Genomic DNA, 20,008 nt, shown 5'->3' on the forward strand with positions numbered 1-20,008 from the left:
CACCTGGAGCTGAACCCGCTCAAGACCGTGGAGATGACAGTGGATTTCAGGCGAGATCCTTCACCACTTTCACCCCTCACTATCCGCAGTATTACCATACTCTCCTCAGACATCTTCAAGTTCCTGGGTACCACAATCTCACGGGACCTGAAATGGACCGGCCACATAGACTCTGTCCGGAAGAAGGCCCAGCAGAGGCTGTACTTCCTGAGATTGCTCAAGAAGTTCAACCTGCCGCGGGAGCTGCTGAAGACCTTCTACACAGCCATCATCCAGTCTGTCCTCTGCACCTCCATCACTGTCTGGTTTGGATCGGCCTCCAAACAAGACAAGCACAGAATGCAACGGACAATCAGGACTGCAGAAAAGAAAGATCACTGGAATCAACCTCCCATCTATCCAAGACTTGTACCTGTCCAGGACCAGGAAATGCGCAAGCAACAGTTCTACGGACCCTTCTCACCCAAGTTACAGTCTGTTTGAACTACTCCCCTCCGGACGGCGTTTTAGAGCTCTGTACGCCAAAACCAGCCGACACAGAGACAGCTTCTTCCCCCAGGCTGTTGCTCTGATGAACTCACACCACTCTTAGAGTCTCAGAGTCATTGCTGTGCAATAACATCCTGCTCTCCACACCCTTTTGGATTGTCTACACTGCTTGAACTATGTGTCTTCTCTGGATCCATTGCAGCCTGGTCATCCTGGAAGAGGGACCCTCCCATCTGTGGTCTCTTCTCAAGGTTTCTCACTTCCCCTAGTTGGAGATTTGAGTTATTCCTTGCCCTCATGGGAGTTTAAGACCAGGGGATGGCTGAGAATATTGTCATTGTATTGTCATTTGTCATTTTCACATGTCCTGAGTGTTGTTAGTCACCTAAATGTTGAACAGAGACTGTGATGTAACGAAGTCAAATTCCTTGTTTGGCACGCTCAAACATGGCAAATAAATTCTTCTTGAATCTTGAATCTTGAATTACCCTTTAATCTAGTACTGCCAAAAGAAAAGCATGTTCCCTGGTGTCACACGCCCCCCCCCCCCCCCTTGGTATCGCACCCCCACCCCCAACTATTTCAGAAACACTGGTATCGTGCAACATTATTAGTGGATCAAAGTCAATCACAACTTAATTTCTTCCCAAAAACACACATCATGTATAATATATATGATACATAACGTCCATCCATTCATTCATTTTCTGAACCGCTTAGTCCCCACGGGGGTCGCGGGCGTGCTGGAGCCTATCCCAGCCGTCATCGGGCAGTAGGCGGGGGACACCCTGAACTGGTTGCCAACCAATCGCAAGGCACACAGAGATAAACAACCATTCGCACTCGCACTCACACCTAGGGACAATTTGGAGTGCTCAATCGGCCTATCAAGCATGTTTTTGGGATGTGGGAGGAAACCGGAGTGCCCGGAGAAAACACACGCGGACACGGGGAGAACACGCAAACTCCACACAGGGAGGGCCGGAGGTGGAATCGAACCCGCACCCTCCTAACTGTGAGGCGGACGTGTGTTATATTAATATGATAAATACAGGCCTAAAATTCCTGCACATTTATTGAATTATGACAAATGGGTGATACAAAGTATAACGCCCATCCATTATCTGTACCGCTTGTCCCCACGGGTGTAGCGGGCGTGCTGGAGCCGTCATCGGGCAGTAGGCGGGGGACACCCTGAACCGGTTGTCAATCAATCACAGAGCACACAGAGACGAACATCTGCACTCGCACTCACACCTACGGGCAATTTGGAGTCCTCAATTGGCCTACCAAGCATGTTTTGGGATGTGGGAGGAAACTGGAGTGCCCGGAGAAAACCCACGCGGGCACGGGGAGAACATGCAAACTCCACACAGTGAGGGCCGAAGATGGAATCAAACCCGCACCCGCCTAACTGTGAGGCGGATGTGCTAACCAGTGTGTCACCGAGCCGCTCATGGATTATTGATTGTGAAATAAAGATGAGAGGCTTTTAGACTCGGATAAATTTGAACCTCTTCCTACTCCTTTTCAAACGATCTACGTTGCGAACGATCGGGTAAGCAGGACATTAATTATATTTTCGATTGTGTTTTTAGTGTCAAATTAAATCTATTTTGCAAGCTTCATCCCTTGTGCGAACAGTATTTTTTGTTTCCCACGAGATGTTGTAGGGAACGACTGGGTTATCGCAGTAGAAAGCATATTCCAATCAAAATGTTTCGTCGTGAACGTTTGACAAAAAAAAACAATTCTTCGTGTTCTTCTTGAATCTTGATCTTGAATTTACAAAACTGTGTGTGTGCTGCTCAAAAGGTAACGTATTGTTTTTAAAACGATGTTGGTATAAGGCAGAAGTGGCTAATTTGTCTACAGTTATATACTAACTGTATTAGTAACCGGAAATAACGAAAAACACACTCGACGAAGTGACTATTTACCTTCTTGACGTTAGCGCATCTGCTGCACTGCGCATGCTCGGCCGGCGATTCGCGGTTGCGCCAAAGGGGAGAGGATGTTGCTAGCACCCAGTGTGGAGGCACTGCCGTTTTCACAATAACATCATCAAAATTTGCATCTTTGCTTACCTTTTCAGTGGACTATATTGCAAACGATTCTGGGAGTCGTGCATCTTGGATCGCATCCTCTTATTTGGTGGTTATATTTTGAGACTACGTCCTCTGTTGACGATGGAAGCGGAGCGGTTTGCAGATTTACAGGGCTCATTTTTGCAGGAGCAGAAACAAGAATCATGGCTGGCCAGCTAGGCCGCAGATGGGGGTTTTGTAGCAAACAACAGGCGTGTTTGGACACAAAATACGCCATATTGGATTGCTCTTACCGTTAAATGGTAACTCGAAGAATCCCATGTGTTTAAACGCGATTGTCGCTCAGTTTTGTTTTTGCGTGGTACGTAAGACAAGCTAACGAATCCGCTCGCCCCGAAACCTTTACTGCCCGACGTCGTCGTTAGCCCATTAGCCGGCTAACGATAACCAGCGTTTCTTCGGCAGCAGTCCGTTGTTCGAATCATTTTAAAATACGTAAACGGGCATTGCTGGCATTGTTGGACTCACACCCATAATCACGTGTCCAGTGATAATTTGGATTGCCCATTTAACTTGTTACTTTTGCCCTGGATGAATGTGGAACAAAATGGAGACCCCGACGATTGTGTACGATTTGGATACATCTGGGGGCTTAATGGAGGTAAGGTTTCTTGGCCCAAACGCTCAATTTACATTCTAGTACTATTAAAAATGCAAATATGTAATCGTTTATATTTTCAGCTTCCTATTTCATTGTACATTTCCTAGCAATCTATTGTAGTCTTGCTGCTGGAAGGGGTTAACGAGGCCACAGGAATCCTTCAAGCCTTGCTTGGAATGGCAACCGTGGACATATGCTATACTCTACATAGAGTTTGTACATACAAATTAGTGAAGTATACTGGATAGTCGTGACCGATTGGTGCAAACTATATCTACAGCAAATTCAGACACTTCTGGCGCCCCCAAAGTCTGAGGAGGTTGAAAAGAGAAGTCGGAAGTTGGGGAGAGACGTCCGTAGAAGCGGCAGGGCCACCAACCACGACACCTGCGATAGTTGCAGAGAAGGAGGGGATTTGTTGTGCTGTGATCACTGCCCTGCAGCATTCCACCTCCAGTGCTGGTAAGTTGTCATTATTTTGCTGTAAAACCAATGGCACTTGATCAAACCCATTAAGAACGTCATGTACAGTGGTAGCTCTACTTGCGAACTTAATTGGTTCCGCGATCGGGTTTGTAAGTAGAAACGTTTGTAAGTAAAAGCAACGTTTCCCATAGGAATCAATGTAAAAGTAAATAATGCATGCCGGACTACCCCAAAAGTCACAGTTTATGTCCAATTACTTTGTGTAAAACCCGCAGAAAACCAAAACAACAGTATTATTTTTGCTCTTTCAAATGTTTATAATTAAATGCGACTTCATTCTTGACCTCCTAACTTTGCTTAGGGAAGGGGAAATCTGTTCTTGTTTTCTGTACTTGCCCAAAAAGTACCTCCGAGAAGACACAGAAAAAGTCAGGCTAATAAATGATTGTATGCTTTTATGTACTCCCTGCAATGTGCACGCTCACGTGCCCCACCGTGCCGCCTGCAAAATGTGAGTGAAAACTTAAAATAAATAAAAAATAAAAAGGAACGCAACCGAACGTCTAAAGATAGAAATTGGCAAACATAAAAGTGTGTTCTTCATGTTTTTATTGAAAACAAGCTGGTACTGTCTGCTCTACGGCAACGGTTTCCGCTTTTCACACAGCAGGGGATACCTACTTGGCACAACACCAGCAATACTCTGTCGTGAGCGCAACAATACGCATGCATTTGCCTAGCTCATTTATGATTTTGAATTTCTATCAACAGTCTTAGAAGACATACTCGACTACACTACTTGTTTTTACACTGTTAACCCACCGAGACGAACAGGGAATCGCAAAAGAGACAAGGCTCTGGTTCGTATCTTAAAAAGTTCGTAAGTATAGGCGTTAGTAAGTAGAGGTACCGCTGTATACCTTCTACCTGAGAGGCTGGTGTTTGTCGTCATTTTCAGGAAAGTTTTTATTATTTTGCTATCATAAAACATTCCCAGAGGATGCCTGAATGTTGATAAGCAACACATACTGTGCTCTCGCACAAAAATGTTTTGCAAATACTTCTTTAAACTGCAGCTATCAACGTACTGTATATTGACATTTTCCAATGCATTCCCCGTGCAACCTATCGAATACTAACTACCGTATTTTTCGGACTAAAAGTTGCTCCAGAATATAGGTCGCATTAGTCATAAAATGCACAATAACGTGAAAAAAAACCCCATATATATAAACGATAGGTATGCTAACGTGACATAAACACAAACGAAGAGCTGAAAGGCCTGACGTAACATACAGAGTTATTCTAATAAGTATTGCAAGTAATAAGTATTACATAAATAACACGTTTATAAAACCATCTGTGTCACTCCAATTCATTAAATCCATCGATCGTCCTTTATGTAAACAATGCCGCGTATGCGCCACATATGCACTGCGTCGCTGACGTTGGACTCGTAAATTGCATCTCTAATTATTCCACAGACCCATATAACGATATATAAAGTATATTTCAAATAACTATCATATTACAACAATATTATCAAACCATCTGTCACTCCAAATCATTAAATCCGTCGATCAAATTCCTCGTCCTTTGTCAACAACGCCGCACGTGCGCCCTGACGTCAGCCTCATCGTTATTCCACAGATCTAGTATACAACTATATTTTAGCGTTAACAAAGTCGACTTTCCAGGCGTGTGGCGGCGTAGACTTTCATCCCGGAGGTGGCATTTCCAGCAACGGAGGTGGAAGAGAGCTCCATAGAATAGGACCGGGCGTGTGTAAAAGCCATGTCCGAGCCCCATCCACCGTAATTTTTCCTTTTTTTTTTTTTTTTTTTTTTTAAACGTAGTGTAAGTTCTGGAAAGTCAGCTTTAAAGGCTGTTCTCTCGGACTGCATTTCTACTGCTAACATCATTGCAACTTGGACATTTGGACTAATTGGTACAAAACTGCACAGATCACAATGCAATAGGAATCTCCACATGTGGTTAACCTGCACTGAATTGTGTTTCGTATTTTATTCAAATATGGTGTCGTATCCTCGTAGCATTCCGCTTATTATGTCTGTTTGTGACATTTAATTTGTCAAGTGGCCCCATCATGACAATTTTACTTCTTTTATATCATGTTCAACACAGAGCATCCTTTATTGATATTAACTTTGAAAAGTATGCTTTGTTGGAACCTCAATATTTATGTCAAATACCGTAATTTTCGGACTATAAGTCGCAGTTTTTGTCATAGTTTGGGTGGGGGGGCGACTTATACTCAGGAGCGACTTATATGTGATTTTTTTTCAAAACTTTTCAAAATTCAAAAATCCGCGATGTAGTGAAACCGCGAAAAACGAACCACGATGTAGCAAGGGATTACTGTCATTTGAACTGCAAGTGACGTCCCCCGTGTCGCGCGGGGGTTGTTTACATAAAAGACAAAGGATTTGATCACGGGATGATGAAGATGACGAAGGGCCCCACGTACTACCGGCATCATTAACGGCTTTGTTTGTAAGTGACACGGAGGACAAAGAGTTTGAAGGATTTAATGATTTGGAGTGACACAGAAGGTTTGAAAAACTATTATGGCTTTTACGCACGCCCGGTTCTTCTCGACGGGAGCTCTGTTTTTAGCTCCTTGGGTGGAAGTCGGGGGCCGGCGCTCGGCCGGGTGGCTGTCCGGGGTGGTGGATGGGGCTCGGACATGGCTTATACGCACGCCCGGTCCTATCCTTTGAAGCTCTCTTCCACCTCCGTGGCTGGAAGTTCAGTAGTTGTTGGCTCGTTGAACTCGTGTTTTGTTAAATAAAGAGCCGTTTACCAAACCCACGTCTTTTTTGGTACTTTGTTAACGCTACAACATAGTTATATACTAGATCGCTGCAGCCCAAGCGCGCCGTTGTTGACATGAAGAACAAGGAATTTGATGGTTTGATAATGTTGTAATATGATCGATATTTAAAATATACTATATATACCGGTCTTATTTGGGTCTGTGGTATAATTAGAAATGCAATTTGCAACGGGTTCGACGTCAGCATATGTGGCACATACGCAGCATTGTTTACATAAAGCACGATCGATAGATTTAATGAATTGGAGCGACACATATGGTTTGATAATATTGTTACTATATGATAGTTATTTAAAATATACTTTATATATCGTTATATGGGTCTGTGGAATAATTAGAAATGCAAATCACGACGAATCCTAGGGCGAGCGTACGCTGCATTGTTTACCTAATAGATGATCGATGGATTTAATGATATGGAGTGACACAGATGGTTTGATAATGTTGTTGTAATATGATAGTTATTTGAAATATACTTTATATATCGTTATATGGATCTGTGGTATAATTAGAAATGCAAACAAATAAACAAATAGTCCGACGTCAGCATATGCAGCGCGTACGTGTACGCAGCATTGTTTACATAAAGCACATCGACGGATTTGATGAACTGGAATGACACAGATGGTTTGATAAACGTGATATTTATGTAATACTTACTTGAATAACTCTGAATGTTACGTCAGGCCCGTTCTCAGCTCCTCGTTTGTGTATATGTTACGTTAGCATACCGTATCGTTTAGCCTGTTGTTGCTGGTTCATGTCTGTTTTCGGTGTTGGATTTTGACAAATACATTCGCCCCAAAAGTGCGACTTGTACTCCGGAGCAACATGTATATGTTTTTTTTTTTCACTTTATTGTGGATTTTATGGCTGGTGCGACTTGTACTCCGGAGCGATTTATAGTCTGAAAATTACGGTACTTATCTACACATAGTTGTACTGCGTTGCTTTTGTCTTCACTTGTAGATTATTTTACTGGTTCTTTTATCTCAGACAAATTATATAGGTTGACATTCAAAGGGTTGCACGATATAACGAAAAAATGATTTCATTGGGATGATGGTACGTGCAATATGCTCATCGCAAAGACATGCAATAATTTTTATTAAAAACTGACAACTGACTTATTCACGGATTGTTTCATCATTTGGCATAGCGACCCACCCTTGAGTGAAGAGATGCTTCCTCCAGGAGAATGGATGTGCCACCGCTGCAACGTTCGAAAAAAGGTGTGTTTTATATCAAATTTGGCCCTCGACCAAATCTCTTTGCACTGCTGATGGGCTTCAGACAAAACAAAATTCTGATGAAGGTTTAATGTTTTTCTAATGATCTTTTTCAGAAGCGAGAGCAAAAGTCTGAACAGACCAACGGCCTGCTGGAAAAGTCCTCTGTTAATAAACGTGCGTCTTCTCCAGCTATGGAGCTGGAGCTTGGCACTGGCCCACTGCGTCTTGATGGCCTTCCCCCAGGGGCTGGAGCAGCAGGGCCTGGCCTTCGCGTGGCCCAGGTACGCCTCTTGGACCGTAGGAGTAGCAGCAGGCCAAGCAGCCGGCCAGGCACGCCAACTTCCAATACTTCGTCGACCCCTACCCCCTCAGAGGAGCAGAATGATGGAGAAGAGGAGGCACCTGAGCCTGAGGATGAGGTTCAGGGCACTGAGCTGGAGAATACTGTATTATCTTCTCCCGCACCACGTCTTCTCAAGAGGCCCTTTCAGCTGCTTATAGCAGCCGCTTTGGAGAGAAATCCTACACAGTTCCAGCTACCTAGCGAACTTACATGTACCACTGCATTGCCAGGTTAGTCAGTACTTAAAAAGCATTGTCAAATGAAAGTCGGCCAATGCAATTCTATCTTGTAATACATATATTCAGTTATGATTTCAGTTGGGCCAATTTTTCAAATCAAGAAATGTAGCCAGGTAATACACATTACTGCATCGACAGGTTTTATTGTCAATTTTACGTTTCAAAGTAGAAATGGAGATATTTTTCCCCCAGTATCTTACCACTATCTGTGTTTTTAGCACCGTCAGCTATGTGGGTAGACTATGCAAGTGTTGCATTCACAGTATCAAATACTGTAAGACGTTTCGTCATCTTTGTGATAACCCTCTGCATCTCTTGAATGCAATTTAAAACTGACAGGCTGGGCCACTCAGGGGATTGGTTCTGGGCCCAAAATTGAATAGCATTGCTGTAATAGGTTTATCACGTCTACAAAGTTTGGTAACAAACGTGTTATGTGTTCAGGCAGCAGTAAACGAAGAAAAAAGGAGGAATTGCTTGGCAGGCCATTCAGGCGACCGCAATATGAACTAGATCCGAATGGTCTGGTGCCATTACCAGTCAAAGTCTGTTTTTCATGCAACAGGTATTCTGATATACCATAATATGTACAGACATATAAATACATCTCTTATATTCTTGATTGTTTTGCTGTATTTGTATTTTATTGCTCGCTGTAGAAGTTGCAGGTTGGCTCCCTTGATACAGTGTGACTACTGTCCTCTCCTCTTCCACTCGGACTGTCTGGACCCACCACTTACAGCTTTACCTGCTGGAAAATGGATGTGCCCAAATCACGTTGAGCATTTAGTGGTGAGTGGCGTAGAACTGCAAATAATGTCTTCTGTTAAAATACAATGCTTAGCTTTGTGTTGTGCATTTTTTTGTTGCTTAGCTAAATCAGAGAAGCCTAAGCCTGTCCAGTCGGTGTCAGGTTTTCGATGAGTTTCAAGACAGAATGTCCCAACATGCAGTCAAGTTGGACTTTCTTCGCAGAGTCCATCGGCAGTTTTCGCCAAACTGTCGGCCCACTCAGCATTGCAACAAAAAGACTATCAAGGTAGACTGTGCCACAGTACAATGTGTGTTTTTGCATCTGTTCAGATAAACTGGAATATTTCTGAAGTTCCTAAATTGTTATCCATCTTCTACAATTGTTTTTGTAACGTTTTGTTTTCAGGTACCAGATGCCATCAAGTCCCAGTACAGGAATCCACCCTCCATTCTACATCCTGCAGGGGTGCGCCAATTGGAGTTAGTTTGTAATGGTCCCCCTGAACATCACTTCTCAAAGCACTTCACCACAGATGCTGAACAGCAGGAGGTAAGATTCAAATTATGTTCAAATAAAATGGGGTTCAGATTGTTGACATTCTTAATGTATCTTGTGGAGCTCCTTGGAAGCCTGAATAGGCTTAGAAACCCGAATAGGTGGAGCTGGCACAGCTGAGTCACCACTGCCATTACACAAATAACTATTCCATACATCGCAATACAAACTATACAGTTATACAGAAGTTTTTAAATAATACTACATATGTCTTAATTTAAGGCGGCTCGGTGGTACACTGGGTAGCACGTCCGCCTCACAGTTAGGAGGGTGCGGGTTCGATTCCACCTCCGGCCCTCCCTGTGTGGAGTTTGCATGTTCTCCCCGAGCCCGCGTGGGTTTTCTCCGGGCACTCCGGTTTCCTCCCACATCCCAAAAACATGCTTGGTAGGCCGATTGAAGACTCCAAATTGTCCCTAGGTATGAGTGCGAGTGCGGATGGTTGTTCGTCTCTGTGTGCCCTGCGATTGGCTGGCAACCGGTTCAGGGTGTCCCCCGCCTACTGCGCGGTGACGGCTGGGATAGGCTCCAGCACGCCCGCGACCCCCGTGGGGACAAAGCGGTTCAGAAAATGGATGGATGTCTTAATTTAGGGTGGCTCACGATGCACTGGTTAGCACATCCGCTTCACAGTTTAGAGGGTGCGGTTTCGATTCCACCTCTGGCTCTCCTTGGCTCTCGCCCAATGATGGCTGGGACAGGCCCCAGCACGCCTGCGACCCTCGTGGGAACAAGCAGCACAGATAATAGATTGATGGAAATGTCTTAATTTTGACCCCATGGCATATGGAGTCACATGTTTATGCAACAAAGATGTGCGGCAAGATGGCTTGCCTCCATTTGTAAACATGCATCCTAGACAGCCATATTAATTTCATTCTTAGTTACAAATAAGACGAGCAAGGTAGAAGGTGCAAAATACGTAACATTCACATGTTAATTTGAGTAATTTCTCAGAGACCGTTAACACTCATTAAGGGTGGATATTTTCAATTCAGCATTCTGTATCCATCTCAACATCATTTATGTCAGACATTTCGTCAGTAAACGTAAAATGTAGGAGAAACAACTTATCTTTAGGTGCCTCCTAATTTATTCATAAATAAATTTGATCATTTAATCCATTATAATAATGGTATTCATTGTGGCAAAAAAAAAGTAACACTGAAGAACCCCAGCTGACGTGGTGTGACGTGCTCGTAACAACATACTAATAGGATATCTGCGGGGTTGTCAAAGTTATTACAAAGTAGTAAATGAAATTAGCGAAATATAAGGCCATTAAAAAGTAATAAATGCCATTTTATGAGGTAATACATTTTCGAACTGCTATCCACCTGTAAGACTTTTCCCCATTTGTATTAAGTGCTGGCCTATTCCCTAAGAATTACGTCATTTCATTTATTATATCACTTACATGAGTGAGTAGGACCTGTGTCCTACAGAATGTTGTAGTGTGCGGCGTTAATGCAATGCTGTGGATGCCAACAACCAAGGTCCGTGATGTCTATCAGTGTGCGTTCGCGGTAAAATCAACAACAAAATAATTCGCGCCTACGTAATATTCCATGGTAATGGAGACAAAACAAAGTCATGGGGAAACAATTCTTTCTATATCTGGTTGGCAGTGTTGTATTTGAACGCGTTCAATGAACGAATGAATGAACGTGAACTGGACGTTTTTGCTTTGTGAACGTTTTTGTGACTGCGTTCATTCTGGGGCCACTGAGCGATTTTGAACGGCAGTTCACTTTTGTTCAAGGATGCTAGGTTTTCTCTTCTTACACTTCAAAATAAAACCCTGCTAAACACTGTAAACAAGGCGGGAAAAATGGATTTGGCGACCCAGGCAACAAACAGTCGAACAGTACGTCCATCATCAAAATATGACGAAGGTGCGATAACAGAGCACAGGCTGCAGCCAAATCGGCCAACACAAGTTAAAGGCCATAGCATAAAAATGTGTTTTTAATCATGTCTTAAATGCTTCTACTAAAGGTAGCAGCTCCGATATCCATCAGTAAATGAATAAATAATTGCTTTGATGGCGCTGCTTGAGTGGCAGCCTGTTACAGCAGCTCTGACCTTTCTTCCCTTCTTTTAGTGTTTTTCTATGCGTTCTAGTTTTTTGTTGTTTTCTCCTTCTCACGTTGTTGATTAGGTTAGTGCGTGGCTATGGATGTTCACATTGTAACATTCGTAGTTTGTTCCTTACTGCTTTTGGTACTTTAATCGTGTCTTCAATGCTTCTACTAAGGTAGCAGCTCCGATATCCATCGGTAAATAAATAAATAAATAAATAATTGCTTTGATGGCGCCACTTGAGTGGCAGCCTGTTACAGCAGCTCAGACCTTCCCTTCTTTTAATGTTTTTCTATGTGGTCTAGTGAGTCTTGTTGTTTTCTCCTTCTCACGTTGTTGATTAGGCTAGTGCGCGGCTATGGATGTTCACATTGTAACATTCGTAGTTTGTTCCTTACTGCTTTTGGAACATTTTGGTGCGGCGTCGGGTGATCCATCCATACTCGGCTCCGTTGTCTACATCTGTGATCAGCTGTTAGCCTGGCGCAACACATTCCTTCCCTGCGCGGTGCGGCCAGAGATCCCCAAGGACATACGGCCACGAAGAAGAGGATGCCGAGCCGGAGTACAGCGCAGGCAGCGGAAGAGACTGTTTAAGCCGTGCTTGCCGTCGGTCATCATGGGGAATGTGAGATCTCTTCAAAGCAAGATGGAAGAGCTAACGGCACTAGCCCGGATGAAGAGGGAATATCGCGAATGCAGTCTCATGTGCTTCACGGAGACTTGGCTGAACGATCTCTCGCCCGACTCGCACTTCTCCCTGGATGGCTTTCAAGTGGTGCGAGCTGACAGGAGAGCTACAGAGAGCGGTAAGAAGAGAGGAGGGGGACTCGCTGTGTTTGTGAATGATAGATGGTGCCATCCCGGACACGTAAGGAGCAGCTCTGCTCCAGTGACTTGGAGCTGTTGGTGGTTAGCATGCAACCATACTACCTCCCGAGGGAGATTTCCCGTTATTGCTATAACTGTGTACATCCCTTCCTCGGCTCTCGCTGCTACCACAACGAACCGGATCCACGCTATCGTTTCTAAGCTTCAAACTCAGCATTCCCAATCCCCCCTCCTCATCTCCGGGGACTTCAATCATGCTTCCCTGGTCTCTTCCCTCCCCACCTTTACGCAATATGTCAATTGCCACACCAGAAATAATAGAATTTTGAACCTGTTGTATGCTAATGTCAAGGATGCATACACCTCATCTCCCCCTCCCTCCTACTTGGTCGCTCGGATCACAGCATCGTTCATCTGGTCGCAGACTACACCCCGGTGGTGAAACATCGTCCACCTGAGAGAGGAGGTCTGTGATGTTGTGGTCTGAGGAATCAAGTGCCAGGCTCAGAAACTGCTTTGAGAATACAGACTGGGAAGCTCTCTGTAGCCCCCATGGCAATGACATTGACAGCGTGACCCACTGCATTTTGGACTACATTAATTTCTGTGTGGAGACCACTGTGCCCTCCAAGTTGGTCCGGTGTTTTCCCAACGACAAACCCTGGGTGTCCTCTGAAATAAAGGCTTTGGTTCGGGAGACGTGGTGGAGCTGCGTAGAGTCCAGAAGGAACTCCGGCTGAAGATCAGGAAGGGGAAGGCGAACCACGGGAAGAGGCTAGAGAAGCAAATGGAGCTTAACAACGCCAGGAACATCTGGAGGGGTTTGCAATCCATCTCGGGCCATGGTGAAGGGGTTGATCGGAAACCAGCTGGTGGGACAAGGACTGGTCGGAACTCAATCTGTTCAACAGATTCGATTCTGCCTCTCCCCCACCCCTTCACCCCTTTCCTGGCCTGCTCCCCCTCCGCACCTCAACCTCCCACCTTCAACAGTCCAGCCCCCCCCCCCCCCCCCCCGTCAGCTCACCAACCCCCTCTCACCTCCCCTCAACACACTCTTCAGTCTTCACTCCACCACCCCAGTCTTCCAACACCCACCTCTCCTCTACAGTTCAGATTTGATTGCCTCACCCCCGCCCCTTCACCTTTCCCGGCCTGTTCTTCAGGTGAGGAGTCACCTTGGAAATATCAAGCCAGGGAAGGCCCTGGGCCCAGACGGCATCTGTCCGGGACTGTGCGGACCGGCTGAGTGGCGTGGTCATGTACCTGTTATACCTGAGCCTGAACACAGTTCCAGCCCTGTGGAAGACCTCCTGCGTGGTCCATGTACCGAATGTGCCTCTTCAGTTCTATTGCCTTGACTTCCCACCTGATGAAGACTATGGAGAGGATCATCCTGGGTCACCTGCGTTCACTGGTGGGAGTGCAGCTGGACCCCCTGCAGTTTGCTTACCGGCCGGGTGTTGGGGTGGACGATGCAGTGATTTATTTACTGCACCAGATCAAGTACAGGACGTTATGCAGCTGAGGGGGGAGAGAGTTGAGGATCCTGACAGCCTGGAGTATATCACACCCATGCCTTGTACAAGAAGAGCCAGAGTCGTCTCCAGCTGCTGAGGAGACTGAGGTCCTTCGGTGTGTGCAGGGCTCTCCTCAGGACCTTCTATGACTCTGTGGTGCCCTCAGCCATCCTCTACGCTGTGGTCTGCTGGGGTGGGGGCATCACGGTCCGGGACAGGAGAAGACTAAGATTGTCAGGAGAGTGAGCTCTGTCCTGGGCTGTTCCCTGGACTCCATTGAGGTTGTGGGTGAGAGGAGGACGTTAAGCTGAAATCCACCATGGACATAACCTCTCACATCCACCATGACATCGTGCTGTCCCTGAGCAGCTCCTCTAGCAGCAGACTATTGCACCCACGGTGTAGGAAGGAAAGATTCCACAGGTCCTTCATTCCCACTGCTATCAGACTCTACAGCATGCATGGCGCCTGATAAAATTGTGTTTCGTCTCTACCGCTACTAGTGGCACTTGTCTTTGTCCTTGTTTTTTAAATTTGGAGACAAGTATTCTTGGACTCTTGTACGCTGCTGTGACAAGTATATTTCTCCGCTGTGGGATGAATAAAGTTCTATCATCATCATCATAAAGCATTCCAAAGCTCTGGAGCCTGAATAGAGAACGCTCGAGACCCTGCAGACCTCTTTTTGACCCTGTGTCACTAAAAGACCAGGGTTGTGCAAATGAACGTTTCAGGACGGAATGTAACGTACAACTAGGTCGACGAGATAGGAAGGCGCTAAGCCATGCAATGTTTTATAGGTTAGTAAGAGAACTTTGAAGTTGCATCTTAAGCCAATGCAAGTTGGCTAGTATCGAGGTAGTATGATCAAACTTTCTCGTCCTTGTGAGCAGTCTTTTTGAAGCGTTTTGCACCAATTGTAGACTTTTAATACTAGACTTAGAAAGACCAGAGAACAATATAATAGTTATCAAGGTGCGACGTAACAAATGCATGTATAATCATTTCAGTCCTCATCACGGGTTGAAAAAATCTTAGCAATTTTAGGGAGGTGAAAAAACACAGTTGGAGTTCTGTTCTTAATCTTTTTTTAAAGGAGTTTGGTCAAATATAACGTCGAGATTAGTTACAATATCACTTTGGGTAATAGTACATTTATCTAGATTTACAGTGGTTTCCTTACATAGGTGGTGATAACGAACAGGACCAATTGTCAACATCTTGGTTTTATCTGGGTTAAGAAGTAGGAAATTGAGAGACATATGACAAAATAACACTATTTAAACACAAAACATACTTTACCTATGGTAGAAGAGCCAAAGTCCCGCAAAGAATGTCCCAAAAGCAAATCAAAGTGAATGAAAGGATGGCTATTTACAAATAGTGTGGAAGTGCACACACCGTGTCATTGCACATGTGCGGAGGTTGAGCTGGTGTGTTGCGGCTCTTGCATCTTGTGGACATGTTCATTACTGAAAAGGCCCGCATTAAAGCTGCCGTCCAGTCTCTTAAAAAAAACATTCAGTAGCTCTCTATTTTCACAGTTATTGTGTGAACGAAACTCTTCAGCGTGAACCCCCATGATCTTGTGGTCTAGTGGGTGCAGCTTTCCGGAAGCACACCATGCACGACTGCAGTCGGGCGTCACGATGGTTTAAAACCCATCAAACAACAACACCAACTAACGCCCGATTCCAGAGCTTTGTTTGAGATCAGAGGAAGAGATTTCCCGGCATTTTGCGTCTAAAATCAAATACAGTAATCCCTCTTGACTTTGCGGTTCCCCTATCGCGGCCTTGGTGCATTGCGGGTTTTTATGAAAACAAATATCCGGTGCATCGCGGCTTTTTGCGGCGTCACTTGTCGCGCGGGGCTTTGTCTGCTCATATGGCTATACAGCACACTATTGGCTGGTAGGAGACCAATGGGAACATGTTGATCTGTGTACTTCCCGATGATTGGCGTCGAGCTGTAAGAGCAGCTCTAACCAGGCTTTATCTCAATCTATAGCTACATATCCCCTCCACTGTGTTTGTGTCAGCAGAATCAGTAGCATCTCTGATTCGCGCTTCGTTTTGTTGTCACAAACGAGGCAGGACAACCATATGCGACACGCGCTCTTTATTTGGGAAATGTTTATAGAAAAAAAGGAGGGCTGGAATGCCGACAGAGCATGATTACGAGGCAAGCTGACGAGCTGGTCAGCGAGCTCGCGTTGTGCGTCATCGAAGCAGGGCATAGCAAGCTTTTTAAAGCTATTTAAAAATTATTTAAAGATACAATAAAGTGTTTAAAAATAAAAAAGTCTTGTGTGGATAAACTCTTGCTGGGCTGCGGGGGCGTGTCAGCCAGTCAGCACGGCAAAAGCAGAGCTGTGACACGTCTACACTTTAAAATGACGAGCCGGTCAGCGAGCTCACGTTGTGCGGGCATCTCGTTACACAGCGGGTCAGGCAAACGAGAATCAGCTGGCAGGCGTGCTTGTCAAAGCAGACAAAACGGTGAGGACTGACCTTAGCAGTTCCGTATTGTCGATGCACGCCTCAGAGGTCTAGCGCAGACGGCGTGTAAGCCAACCAGCAGGGCGAGAGCGGAGACATGACACAGCCACGCACGAAGGAAAAATGTGCAGAAACAGTCGGGACAACGGCAATGAGCGCTGATAGCGAGGGATGTGCACTGAGGACAAGCGCCGGGTGCGTGGCTGACTGACACGTACGTAGGAAAAAAGCACTGCTGTCCAGGATTTGGGACAGCGGCCGGCAATGACCACGAATAGCGCAGGGCGTGCCTCTGAGCAATGTGAGGAGCGGGGGCACGTCAGCTGGGTAGCACGGCAAGAGCAGAGCGGAGCCATGAAACGTTTACAGTTTAAAATGTTTAAATGGGTAAAAATACAATAAAGTGTTTAAAAATAACATTATAAATGTCTTGTGCGGATGCCCTCGCGCTGGGCGACGGGCGCGTCAGCCGGTCAGCACGGCAAGAGCAGAGCGGAGCTGTGACACCTTTACACACAAAATATGTTTAAAATACAATAACGTATTTAAAAGTACAATGGAGCGTATAAAAATAAAAGTCTTGTGCGGAACCGGCGGTAAGGGATGCCGTCAAGCTGAAGGAGTCCAATCGTCCCGTTTTAGCCTGCGGGACTCCGGAGGCAGCTGACAGGTACCGGATGGCCAAGCGGAACGCGGCTACGGCGGTTGCTGAGGCAAAAACCCGGGCGTGGGAGGAGTCTGGCGAGGCCATGGAGAATGACTTCCGGACGGCTTCGAGGAAATTCTGGTCCACCATCCGGCGTCTCAGGAGGAGGAAGCAGTGCACAATCAACACTGTTTACAGTGGAGATGGCGTGCTGCTGGTCTCGACTCGGGACATTGTGAGTCGGTGGGGAGAAAACTTCGAAGACCTCCTCAATTCCACCAGCATGCCTTCCATTGTGGAAGCAGAGCTTGGAGACTCTGAGGCGGACTTTCCAATCTCTGGGGTCGAAGTCACTGAGGTAGTTAAAAAACTCCTCGGTGGCAAGGCCCCGGGGTTGGATGAGAGCCGCCCGGAGTTCTTAAAGGCTCTGGATGTTGTGGGGCTGTCATGGCTGACACGCCTCTACAGCATTGCGTGGACATCGGGGACGGTGCCTCTGGATTGGCAGACTGGGGGGGGGGGGGTTCCCCTCTTTAAGAAGGGGGACCGGAGGGTGAGTTCCAATTACAGGGGAATCACACTCAGCCTCCCTGGTAAGGTCTATTCAGGGGTGCTGGAGAGGAGGATCCGTCGGGAGGTCGAGCCTCGGATTCAAGAGGAGCAGTGTGGCTTTCGTACTGGCCGTGGATTAGTGGACCAGCTCTACACCCTCGGCAGGATCCTCGAGGGTGCATGGGAGTTCGCCCAACCAGTCCACATGTGTTTTGTGGACTTGGAGAAAGCGTTCGACCGTGTCCCTCGGGAGGTTCTGTGGAGGGTGCTTCAGGAGTACGGGGTCACGAGTGAGGGCAGGATGGAGCGTGAGATCGACAGGCGGATCGGTGCAGCGTCGGCAGTAATGCGGACTCTGTACCGGTCTGTCGTGGTGAAGAGAGAGCTGAGCCAAATGGCAAAGCTCTCGATTTACCGGTCGATCTACGCTCCTACCCTCACCTATGGTCACGAGCTATGGGTCGTGACCAAAAGAACGAGATCCAGGATACAAGCGGCCGAAATGAGTTTCCTCCGCAGGATGTCCTGGCTGTCCCTTAGAGATAGGGTGAGAAGCTCGGTCATCCGGGAGAGACTCTGAGTAGAGCCGCTGCTCCTCCACGTTCAGAGGAGCCAGATGAGGTGGCTTGGGCATCTCATCAGGATGCCTCCTGGACGCCTCCCTGGGGAGTTGTTCCGGGCATGTCCCACCGGTAGGAGACCCCGGGGACGACCCAGGGCGTGCTGGAGAGACTATGTCTCTCAGCTGGCCTGGGAACGCCTTGGGATCCCCCGGGATGAGCTGGATGAAGTGGCTGGGGAGAGGGAAGTCTGGGAGTCCCTCCTAAAGCTGCTGTCCCCGCGACCCGACCCCGGATAAGCGGAAGAAGTTGGATGGATGGATGGATGGATGGATGGAGTCTTGTGCGGATGCCCTGGTGCTGGGCCACGGGGCCATGTCAGCCCGCAAGAGAAGAGAGGAGCATTTCATCGTATAATAATTGTAAAAAAATAAAGGTTACTACTTCACGGATTTCGCCTATCACGGGTTCTTTATGGAACATAACCCCTGCGAAAAACGAGGGTCACTGTATGTCGATGATCGAGGCGGTTGACTTGGGTGTTCCACTGAAGTAGTTTTGCTACTAATGCATCACTGTACTTTGATGCAGATGGAATTACACAAGTGTGTGCAGATTCACTTCTGGCAATTGACCTGCTTAATCGGTTTATTGTTACATTTCTTGCAACACCCATGGCATCACATCACCTGTTTTGAGTTTTGTCATGTGAAGTTTAGGAGCTGAGGGGTGATTGGTGTTACCTGAACCCTGATCAATGTGATGTAATTTTTAGTCGGCAGCAAATGGCAAAATGTCCTCCACACCCCCAAGATGGATCAAAATGGGTAGATTTCACTATTAATTCATATTTCACACACCCTATATTAATCAGAATATCTTGCTTAAACCATTGGTGTTGCATATCAAACAAATTATTAAAAAGCAAATTATCAGGTTGACTTCCCCTTTTAAAAGCCGCAGAGTTCATACCATGGGATAAATTTAATGGCTTATACTCTAGAAAGTACAGTAAGGAAATGGTAAATGGTCTTTCACTTGCATATCGCTTTTCCACCCATTAAGGCCCTCTAAAACACTTCCTCATTCACCTGCTGATGATAGAATAGAATGCATAGAATGCAGCATCAGGAGCAACTGGGGGTTCAGTATCTTGGTCAAGGATGCTTTGACCACCTTTACCACCAAGCCATACCCCGAAAATAAGATGAAATCAAAATGATTGATTTTTTAAAAATATATATCTAAAAAAAAATCATTTTAATTGACTTTAAAAATAAATATATATATATATATATATATATATATATATATATATATATATATATTATACACCGTATTTTCCGCACCCTAAGGTTCACTTAAAAGCCTTTAATTTTCTTTTTAATTCTCTCAAAAAACAAAGGTGTGCCTTTTAATAAGGTGCGCCTTCATACCGTATTTTTCGCACCATAAGGCACGTCTGGTTTAAAGGGGCAGACTTGATTCTGGGGGGTTTTCTGTACTTAGTCCACACAGGACGCACCGCATTATAGGGCGCATGCATGCCATGACTTACGATAAAAAAAAAGTCATAGGAGCAAGGCAGTCAGTTCCGTTGTACTTTATTCTACTATTTAATCATGTACTGTATTGTACTCACATTGTTAATCAATATTAATACGCAAATCCATCAAAATTCTCATTTTCTGTACCCAAATTAAACATTTTGG

General features: G+C 45.7%; 1 protein-coding gene across 3 annotated transcripts in view; it reads left to right on the top strand.

Annotated features, from left to right (window-relative positions):
* The first annotated feature begins 2,445 nt into the window (after positions 1-2,445).
* The window catches only part of phf12b (PHD finger protein 12b), a 49,018-nt gene continuing 31,455 nt past the window's right edge, over positions 2,446-20,008 (top strand). Inside the window, exons 1-9 of one of the 3 annotated variants that reach the window (XM_085917032.1) lie at positions 2,446-2,839; positions 3,151-3,198; positions 3,479-3,660; positions 7,641-7,713; positions 7,827-8,286; positions 8,740-8,860; positions 8,955-9,087; positions 9,170-9,334; positions 9,455-9,598. In XM_085917032.1, coding sequence (XP_085773158.1) covers positions 2,837-2,839; positions 3,151-3,198; positions 3,479-3,660; positions 7,641-7,713; positions 7,827-8,286; positions 8,740-8,860; positions 8,955-9,087; positions 9,170-9,334; positions 9,455-9,598 — 1,329 coding nt within the window. In that variant the 5' untranslated portion in view covers positions 2,446-2,836. Of the gene's footprint in view, positions 3,199-3,478; positions 3,661-7,640; positions 7,714-7,826; positions 8,287-8,739; positions 8,861-8,954; positions 9,088-9,169; positions 9,335-9,454; positions 9,599-20,008 lie in introns of all 3 variants that reach the window. The other 2 variants (XM_085917033.1, XM_085917031.1) reach the window with 2 other exon arrangements.

This window comes from Syngnathus leptorhynchus, chromosome 7 (assembly GCF_054491065.1).
Source record: "Syngnathus leptorhynchus isolate UIUO chromosome 7, UIUO_Slep, whole genome shotgun sequence".
In the NCBI taxonomy this organism is placed as follows: Eukaryota; Metazoa; Chordata; class Actinopteri; order Syngnathiformes; family Syngnathidae; genus Syngnathus; species Syngnathus leptorhynchus.